The 10,415-nt window shown below is 41.2% G+C and overlaps 1 protein-coding gene across 2 annotated transcripts; it reads left to right on the top strand.

Annotated features, from left to right (window-relative positions):
- Positions 1 to 1,498: 1,498 nt before the first annotated feature.
- On the top strand, positions 1,499 to 9,010 carry ak6 (adenylate kinase 6). 2 transcript variants are annotated; one of them, XM_037097994.1, is made up of 6 exons: positions 1,511 to 1,654; positions 1,755 to 1,830; positions 3,635 to 3,727; positions 4,076 to 4,134; positions 7,611 to 7,756; positions 8,678 to 9,010. In XM_037097994.1, the coding sequence occupies exons 2-6, from the start codon at positions 1,794 to 1,796 to the stop codon at positions 8,865 to 8,867; spliced, it is 525 nt and encodes a 174-aa protein (XP_036953889.1). In that variant the 5' UTR covers positions 1,511 to 1,654; positions 1,755 to 1,793; the 3' UTR covers positions 8,868 to 9,010. The 2 variants fall into 2 exon arrangements, with proteins under 2 accessions (XP_036953890.1, XP_036953889.1); XM_037097995.1 differs by lacking the exon at positions 3,635 to 3,727 and having other exon boundaries at positions 1,499 to 1,654.
- The last annotated feature ends 1,405 nt before the right edge of the window (positions 9,011 to 10,415 follow it).

Raw genomic sequence — 10,415 nt, 5'->3', positions numbered from 1 at the left:
GGGAGGATGTTGGACCAACCACGCAGTGTGCCATCGTTCCCACACCTCCCCCTAAACTGCCTAAATGGAAATCAGTCCTAAGAGACGACTAACAAAACCACCGGTAACCTCAAGCCCAAACTAACACAATAAACTAAAATGACAACGTCCCAGCAACTAACATGCATTGGAGTAAACACTCCTCACAAGTGTGCAGCTGCCTGTGGTGCGTCCACCAGAGCACCAATTACTCAGGTGTGCTCAGGTAGCGAGGTAGGAGGGTGCTATGAAAAACACACCTGTGCACAAAGAGACAGAGAAAGACAACAGAACACACAGCAGAGACACACGTAACAATGGGACACTGCAACTCAAACAACACATTTTTTTATTATGGGAAAGCACCCAACTGGACATTGTGAGCAATATAGGGAGGCAAACACAGTGGAGCAGGTCCTGATTTCATGTAGGAAATATGTAAAAGAGAGAGGGGAAATGTACACCAGTTTCCGGAGATTGGGGAGAACAGGGACAGAGGTTAGGGATCTGCTTGGATATGGCGACACGTAATGAAAGTGACCATTTGCTTTTTGAAAACAACTGGACTGATCAAAAGCATATAGAACAACTGAAGATCAAGGGATTGATTGAGGCTGGAGGCAGTAATGGAACTCAAAGGGTGACAACTACTTTACAAGACCAAAGAGTAAATGTGATGTTTGTCAGGTTGCTGAAAATGTTGAACACGTTATGAAATGTGGCAAATAGGATGTAGAGTGCAATGAATTATGTAGTAGGATATTTGAACTGGGGTGGAGATGGAGTTTGGAAGGCATTTTAGGGATGAGTGACAAAAGGAGCGATTGTTACAAGGATCTCATTATTTTTCTGAAAGATACAGGCTCAAAGATATAATAACATGCATGTGTGTATGTGCAGGTGTATACATATGTTTTTCTGTGTATATATGTAACTTATTGTTATTTTATTTAATTAGGTTTAATTTGTGTATTTTATTATTATCAATCATTTAATTGTAGATTGTAAAATGAAGGAATTGACGTGTGGGCTGGCTCTGATTGGTAAGCATGGTGATGGCAAATGTGAGTGTAGAGATAATGAGACAGTAAAACATGTGCTACTGCAGTGCAAAATGTACTCCATTCAAAAAAGGACTCTCTTCAGGAACCTTGGAGCAGATGGGGAAACTGTTTTTAATATGCACACGCTTCTAAATCTCCATTCTGGGGTTAAAACAAAGGAATTGGTAGACTATCTTCACAAAACAGGATTGTACAAAAGGATTTGATGTATGTCTTGATAACAAACCGTAGGGGCAGCAATACACCGTGTCTAGTCTGCCTAACTAAAGAAGAAGAAGAAGAAGAAGAAGAAGAAGAAGAAGAAGAAGAAGAAGAAGAAGAAGAAGAAGAAGAAGAAGAAGAAGAAGAAGAAGAAGAAGAAGAAATTGACGCCCTGTGGCTACACACTTCAGTACAGTAGGTGGCGGTATGGACCTTGACACGTTGGTTTGCGACCGGCCATTAAATTACAGAAGAAGAAGAACAACCATAACAAACACCGAAGAAGAAAAAGAAACAGGCTGTTCGGTGAGGGTAATATCCAGCAAGCTAGCCACTGACGCCCTCCATTCGGGTTGCTTCGTCTTTTTCAGGTGTTTTTCTTGACATTCAGCGTGGAGATAAACTCATTTGTCTCGAATTGCACGAAGAGAGTAAATTTCGAAGAGATAACAGGATTTCTCTGTCTTTCAGGTTGCCGTCATCAAAACACGTGTTGGCTACTAGCAAGGTATGAAGATGAGGAAGCAACCAAACATTCTGTTAACAGGTCGGTTTAACTTTTACTGCGTATCTACGAGGTAGATACGTTCAACTGTTGCATGACAGATAGGATAGATAGCATGCATCTATTATGAGACGCGCGACTTACTCATGTTCGTTAGAGTTGCGCTAAGTCATTGGAACTTTTGTGGACTTTTGTCATTTTTAAAGTATACTATAACATACCCGGTTGTACAGGAGAGTTTGTGTAATGATGTTATATTTGAGTTATTCTGATTTGCATCAGTGATACAGGCCATACTCCCTGTTGACAACAGCACACAAATCTCAAAAAAGAGACGTTAATAGTCACTGGTTCATTTTAACAACTTGGTCAGAGCTCACAGGAAGTATGAATGACCTCACCTTTAAAATTTTCCCTTTTCCCCGTTATCAGTGCTGGCCCCGACTCACTTGAGGCCTGGAGGTCAACAGAGAACACTGGACACAGCTCAGCTTGCTTTTAGTTACTTCTTTTATTTATCACAACTGAGATGCAGTAGCAGCAGGTTGATAACCTCAAAGAAAATAAACAAAGAATCAGGCAGTCATTAAACAAGTACAACATCAATTTCCTTATTAATACCTGAACATGAATAAATTATTAATTGAACTTGATTAAGTTAGAGAATTTGGTAATCAAATGCATTAATACACTTTCTCAATTATTAAATGATTTAAATCACTTTAGTTTTATCTTAAAAAATAAATCTTGCTTTATGCTTAAGTGTTTAACCTAATTTATACTTTTAACTCAAACTAATGCATTTTAACTCATTTTAACTACTTTAATGATTGAAATATCTTCCAAACTGCCGGGTTGCCAGCAAGATGGCAGTGTAGGGAAAACGCTCGACAAACAAAGTAGAAGTTTGCCCAGAAGTCAAAATATAACTGGTATTAGTTCACGTTGAATATAAGAAGTAGAGGGGCGAGGATCACTTCTAAGCTAAAGGGTAGAAAGCCCACTCTGGACACCGACAAAAACATCAAGGGGCAGCAACACAGTGAGTCTAAGGTTGGCTCCCCCTCAGCTAGCCATGACAGCGACAACATGGGAGGTGGAGAAGAGCCGGTGAACCTGACCCTGATTCTCATAGAGATTCGCGACTTCAGACAAGACAGTAAAAAAAACAGTTTGAAGATATCAAAGGGGAAATCACAAAGACTAATGTGAAGCTGGACGAGACCGAAGCAAGGATTGTGGAAAATGAAGAGGGACTTCAAAACGGGGAAGAGATGTTAGCAGACATGCTAAAGCTACAGGAGCAGCTCCAGTCAAAGTTGGCATATGCTGTACCCGAAGGGGCAGAGGATGGGTCCGGAGCAATGATCCCCTTCATGGAGAGGCTGCTTAAAGAGACCCTCGAAATACCAGACATGAAGGATTTACGGATAGAAAGAGCCAACCGAGCATTAGCACCGCAGCCCCCGACAGGTGCCCAGCCTAGGTCTATCCTCGTTAAATTCCTCAGTTTCAGAGTGAAAGAGGAAGTGCTTAAGATGGCATGGCAAAAGAAAGGGTTCAGTTGGAGAAACTGCAAAATCAACCTCGACCATGACTATGCTCCGTACATCTTGGCCAGGCGAAAGAGAAAGACATTAAGTTCCAGACCTTGTAACCGGCATGGCTGAGAGTCTTCCATGAGGACGGGACAAAAACCTACAACACGGTGATGGAGGCAACGTCGGACCTGGCGGACAGAGATTGCCTGTAAAAGTTATTGCACGGCTGGCATCTCTTCTCTCGCATTCTCATCAGCACCATGTTTGATCAGTGAAAGCTCAAATGTCAATCCTCTCTCTGACAGGAACCCCTGGTGTTGGAAAGACTACTTTAGGAAGGGAACTGGCCCAGCGGACAGGACTGACCTATGTTAACATTGGAGACCTGGCCCAGGAAGGTGAAAACTTTAACCAACTTTCATAACAAAAGACTGACAAACACCTGACACTGAATGAAATTCTTTGAGCATGAAGCACTGTTCCTCCTTTTGTTGCACTGTTATTGAGCTACCTTAGGGTTTGACATCAGGACTCGGGCCAAGTACACTTGACCTCAAAGGCCAGTTCATTTGATTATAAGTGTACTGTACTTGGGTCCGCTTGAAAAGGTGGTCTTGAACAAGGTTCGTGTCAGGTGTGAAAGAAAATGAACTTAAATACAGAAGTGAACATTTAAGAAAGTAAATACAATATGATGGCAAAGTCATCTGGAGGCTGTTCTAATTATCCTGATGCTCTTTCCACAGGACAACTTTATGATGGCTACGACGAGGAGTATCAGTGCCCCATCTTGGATGAGGACAGGGTGAGCCAAACTCCACATGCTAGCTTTGAACCTGGTTATGACCTGTTGGTCTATACTGCACTAAACAACTGATGTGAAACCACTGCAAAACTCTGTTTCCTTGCAGTCCCTTTTGGTTACATTTTGATTCCCTGTGTCAGATCAGTGAACAGTTTCAAAATCAAAGCAGCAGAGGTCAAGATATCCTCAATTTTAATTGATATGTTTTTTCTTATTATTCTTCAGCCTACTTTTTTTACGGTTAAATTAGGGCTGGTCGATATGTGTTATCAGGATGTCTTTTTTATTGATCGATGTCAATAATTATCACAATATCTATCTAACAATAATAATAATAATGTTGAATTTGCAGTTTTAAGAGTATTCTCCTTAGGATGGAACCCCCAAAAAACTGAAAGTTAATTATGGTTTATAAAATACAATTATTTATTGTCAGATAATAGATGACAATCATTCAACAGGACCAACCAACCAACCAACCAAATGGCTTTATGTTAAACACTGAATAAATAGAGTTATCTATATGTAGAACAAATTTCTTGTTTCAAACATGTCTCAGACATTTTAGAGGCAGTATACTGAACTGAACATTGATTTAAAAATCTCTGAGCAGCTGCTCTCCCCTGACCCTCCACTCTGTGTCCAGCTAAGGGGCTGATGTTTGGCAGAGTGTACTTGGCATCCACAAGAGTCATTAGCTTCTTGAAGCCCTGTTTTTAAACTGTGCTCATAGGCCTCATATCTTTAGCGGTACAGTGAGTAATTGCGTTTATTTCTTTGTCTCGCTTCGGTTTCTTTTTCATATGGGGTAATGGCTGAAAAAGCAGCAGCGATTGTTGGTTGTCGAAGTGAAGTGTGACTAGTAGAAGCAGTGGGGCTCGGTTGTTGACTACTTGCGAGGCTGACGCTAGCGTGATACCGCAAAATCATGCTTCCAGAGTTCTGTTTGGGATGACACATGTTGAGATGAAGGAAGAGGTTAGTGGTCAAAGCTGACACATTTTGCACCTAATGCTGGGCTGTCATTTGTCACACTTAAAGTAGGAGAACTATTTCATTTTTTTCCATCACAAACACTTGGTGAGTTAAAGTTTTCTGCTGGTGACAGACGCTTTTATTCAGGCAGAAATGTGACAAAGAGTCAGTGGGACAGACAGGAGGACAGACGCTTCTCCACATACAGCTGTGGTATTTTTTTCCTCATATGAGTTGCCAAAGACAGATACAGTTTCTACGTTACTTCTGTTTGGTCATGTAACATTACTTTGTCGGACATTTCTCTGTATTTAGTTGAGTGAGGGACCTGCGCAGTTATCAGACCATCCGACCGACACGCCCTCGATACACAACACCTGCTTATCCAATCACACTGGTTCAGTTCGCCAGTACTGCGGATCAGCATCTGAGCGAAATTTCCCCACTCGCCGCCTCTGAGACATTCACAAAGAAGTGGAGGCGGAGAATTGTCGCAGGGTCCCCGCAACCAAACGGCAGTGTGAATGGGGCTAGTGTTTGAGTTGCTCTGTGAATGGCAAGAAATTTGTTGTTTTGTTTTTTTTAAGTCATTCTGGGACTGAATTTTTCCCTACCATTTCATGCTTTGTGTAGGTCTTAAATTTAGTTCAAAATGGTCTTAAAGCTAGGGTGTGTAGTGTTGTTCAGAAACACATTTTGTTATACTGGGTGAAATGGTCCTGCTATCCAGAGAGTAGTCAATACATTATGTATTTAGAAAAAGGAACGAAAATAATCAGACCTCTGTGGCAGCTGCAGGACTGAGAAAAGATACGTTTAGATAGAAAAGGCGGTACATCTGCTCCAAGGTAAGGGCGGCAATGTGCCGGCCTGTCTTTCTAAAACCAAGGCGTAATACTCCTCCTTTTCCAAAAGCTGCCTCTGAGGTAGGCGTAAACATGTGACGCGACGTGAAGCTCGAAGTTCAGCTGTGAACAGTGACATAGAATTTGTCTTCAAAATAAGAGCTTTACATTGCACCGGATCGGAGTTTAGAACTGGGTTCTTAGCGGGGGGTTTTTAATTTAAAACTAGTGACCGTCCTTAGCTTTTCGCAAACCCAGCTGCAAAAAGGACAGGCACATTGGCAGCTTGCTGCCCATTATAAAAACTGCTATATGCAAACAAGGGCAGCCATGCACTGCAGGCACACTGTCAAACCAAAATGCATCAGATTGATGCTTTTAAATATGAAATATTGAAAATGCGCCCCCCCCTCCATATCATCCACTGCTTTTTACATATTCCTTATGTTGTCATGTAAAACGACATGGATGCGTTAGAGGTAAGAACTTTAGCCCGAGCCCGACCCGGCCCGAAATTCGGGTCGGGTCGGGCCCAAAATGTCAATCATTACGTTCGGGTCGGGTCGGGCTCGGGCTTCTCTCTCGCTGACTTTTTTTAAAATAAATATATGTTTATAAAAATGTATACTAAAACGATGTGTGGACACTAAACTAAGGAATACTTGTAAATAAATAATTTGGATAAAACAGAGAAGGCGGCGCTGTAAGGTAATTGCTATATAACTACTACTAAACAGGAGGCGCAGAGCAAGGGCACGCTTTGCGCACGGCTTTGCGGACATTTCGTGAACGTAATCTTGAAATTTCGGGTTTGCTTCGGGCTCGGGCCTGCAAATCAAGTTAATTGGTCGGGCTCGGGCTGGGTCGGGCTTTAATGCCTGCGGGCCTGGGTCGGGTCGGGCTGGATTTTTTAGGCCCGATCTTACCTCTAGGATGCGTTGCTTGTCTATTTTACACGCGTTCAGCATCTCCTTGACTGTCTGTTTTACATGTTCTGCTGTATGAGACCCACCAAACTAGTGCACATAACGGCACTTTGTAACTCGAAAGTGGAAGAAATGTAATGTAATACTGAGATGGTAGGACATACCGGGGATTCAAAAACTCAAGGTGACGAAGAAAACCCTGATTCTCTATTATGGAGATGAGCTGGTTATCCAGAGCAATTAATTCAATTACCTTCTCTGTAATATTTGTGACCATGTCGCTGTCTTGAGGATATTTCTCTTAACTTTTGAAAGTATCCGCAAGTGTTTGTTGCTTCGGTGCCTTTGCCTGTGTTGCTTGAGTGAACTCCTTGTATTCCTTCTGAGTGTTTTTTTATGTGCCATAACAAAAGTGTAGTATTAGATGCAGCTCTTCTGTTACCCCCTAGGGAAACGGTTGTATTGCACATGTTACATGTCACTGCTGTACTTCTTTCACTTTCTAATTTAATAATATTTCCACACTGCAGACATTTTATCCACAGGCATGCGTCTGCATTCTGCCACAAATTCTGCTCTGACGTAAAAATCATTGGGCCACATTCAAAATTGTTGATCAGTAAAACAATGCCCACGAAATTGTTGAACTAATAAGTAAACTTTCACTACAGATTGTATTAGGTTGGTTGAATGTCAAATGTCAATATTTTGACTTGATGTGATTGTACAGGTGGTCGATGAGCTGGAAGAAAAGATGGCCGAAGGTGGCGCAATTGTTGACTATCATGGCTGTGACCTGTTCCCTAAACGCTGGTTTCACATTGTCTTTGTCCTACGCACAGACAACACCCAGCTGTACACACGGTTAGAGAGCAGGTAATTTCCACTTCATTTATCATGTATGCTGAACCTCAATAAATGTATGACTATGGCTATCCGACTTTAAGCCCGTGGACCATTGAGCTTGAGATTTCAGATTTGGCTAATGGTACGCCACTCTCAGCTCAACCCAAGAAATTCAGTCTGTCGTAAAACTGATTACCCTGTGAAAGGACATAATTAGAAAGACTACATGCCCAACAGTCCCCAATACTCAAACAGTAGAGTTGGTCCGAATATTACTTAGCTCACAGGACTGACTTATTCTCCTTTTAGATAACTGCAGCTATCAATATTGCCTGTTTTTTGTGATTTTCACCTTTTTATGATATTTTTTTCTGTGCTGAGGTGACAGCAATGTTGGTGTTGGTGACTTATATTGAGAAAGACGATGTAGTTCACAGAGCAACTGAGCACAAAACAATAAGGTATTAACTTTATTTATAACAAACTGGAACTTTCATTATTATCTGTAAGTGATCATTTATGTGAGTTCTGTAATTCATGACAAAATTCATAGGGGATAAAAACTGTGTCTCGTCACTGATTACTGTACCAATTTTTTCCCATGGGGCACACAAGACTACATCTCTCTGTCAGTGTTCAACAGGTGGTTATCTTCCAGTACTACATTTGAAGCTAGTTTTACATGGTAAATGTTTAACCCTGTGATTCCACTGGGTAAGTCCCTGTTACTGACGTATGCAACGCTGTTTTGTTTTGTCTCTCACATGGCCTCATACCCCTAGCGGGAGAGTTTCAGGAGCAGAGCATCATGCCTACCTGCTATTGATGACTTGTTCAAATTGTGTTTATTAGATAAATTCTCTTTGATTTTTGTGCTTCTTCTGTGGTAACATAGGCTACGTATTTAATTTGTTTTGTTGTTTGTTTGTCTCCCTACTGTGTGACTGACAGAGGTTACACAGGGAAGAAGCTGCAGGACAACGTGCAGTGTGAAATCTTCCAGACCATCTATGAAGAGGCCATGGAGGCATACAGTGAGGATATTGTCCACCAGCTGCCCAGCAATACTCCTGAGGACCTTGAGAAAAACCTGGAGCAGATAGCACAGTGGACTGAGCAGTGGATGAAGGACCATAACTAGAACCTGAACCCTGCCAGCAGGGTTCTGATGGCAAGACTATCAACTGAAGGTTTTTTGTACAAATAAAAATGAACTGTGGTCATTTATTTTCATAGACTATACAAATTGTTTTTAATTAAAACAATTTGGGACAAGTCAAAGAATGTGCAGTGCTGCAATGATGTCATGATATTTTATAAATGGGAAACTGTAATCTCACCATGTCTTAGGGATAATTATGTAACAGTTTTACTGTGGGTACAGTATCCAGTTCTTGTAATACATGGGGGAGCAGTGCCACCACCTCCTGTTTTCAAAGTCTTTCAACTGGCAGGCTGAATATTCCATGTTGAGAATCAGCATCAGAGTTCCTTTATTGTCCCACAAATAGGGAAATTTCTTTGTGACAGCAGCCAAAGGACAGTTATATTACAAAAATTATAATTATAGTAAATAATTAAAACAGTTATTATAAAAATGTAAGAAATACAATAGACTTGTATATGCATATATACAACATAATATTATACAAAATGAACATGTAATTATAAACAGAGTGGCAGTGAATTGTTATTTACAAATAATAAATATGGGTATTAAAAAAACTGGATGTTGAACAGATCCAGGTATTTTTCAAGCCAAGAGTCTCAAGAGAAGCAGCCCAGTTAAGGTACCTTCCAGTTTAGAAGAATGATTCTTTTAGCTGTTAAGGAACCCTATGTCCAGAGCCATTCAACAGTGGCCCCAGCATCTGGTTTTGACCCAGCAAGCCTGCTATGTGACAAACTGAGAAATTAACAGTAAGTAATAAACGTCAACATTTGGGATATTACTTCTGATCAGAGTGTTTTAACAGCTGGACCAGTCCCAAAGCAGGTGCAGTAATGAGCCCTGATTTTTCTACTCATTCTATTTTTTCTACTCACAATCTCACACATTTAGAAGAGCTCAGCGCCAACCACCAAATTGTATTCCACTGAGTAGCAGTCAACAAAATATTGAGGCCATGCTCCCAATAATAGGATCATCCAGTGACAGTGGGGATTTGAGATGGTACCACACTGACACTACGATGAAGGATATGTTTCTATATTTGTGGATATGATGGTTTTCTCCAGCCACTCCCAGCTGCCTTTCACGAAGTCAGATTTGTATGCCCAGGTCAGTGGCACTAAAATGCAATATAGGACTGAAGTACATTCGGGAGAAAACACTTCAGAGCTTGGTGATATGTATTGTGAAGACTGAGTTTTTGTTGAAGGGCATGGCCTTGGCGCTGTGGTGAAGGTCCACATGTCACCTTCAAACAGGAAATTGCCCCAGTGTCACGGTAGAGTCAGCCAATGACTTTAGTCTGATGGGTCTACATTAGCATGTAGGTGTCTTAAGGATGGTTTGATGGACTCTTATCAAATTTGGGGCAGATTGGGCAAGTATGCTGAAGTGAAATCAACTTCCTGTTTAATGTTGAAGCCTTGAAAAAAATGGCCTTGCTGCCATGGGCACACTCTTCAATGTTAATGCCATAGTTTAGAAACCTTTCCTTTGATTACAGTGCACAGACCCAGA

Source organism: Acanthopagrus latus, chromosome 5 (assembly GCF_904848185.1).
Source record: "Acanthopagrus latus isolate v.2019 chromosome 5, fAcaLat1.1, whole genome shotgun sequence".
Taxonomy (NCBI): domain Eukaryota; kingdom Metazoa; phylum Chordata; class Actinopteri; order Spariformes; family Sparidae; genus Acanthopagrus; species Acanthopagrus latus.
The sequence above is the reverse complement of the archived record's forward strand: the minus strand, read 5'-3'. Positions and strand labels throughout refer to the sequence as shown.

Coding starts and splice junctions, on each gene's coding strand:
- ak6 (XM_037097994.1), top strand. CDS start 1,794: ATGAAGATGAGGAAGCAACCAAACATTCTGTTAACAG. Junction 4,135..7,610: donor CCATCTTGGATGAGGACAGG/GTGAGCCAAACT, acceptor GTGATTGTACAG/GTGGTCGATGAGCTGGAAGA. Junction 7,757..8,677: donor TACACACGGTTAGAGAGCAG/GTAATTTCCACT, acceptor TGTGACTGACAG/AGGTTACACAGGGAAGAAGC.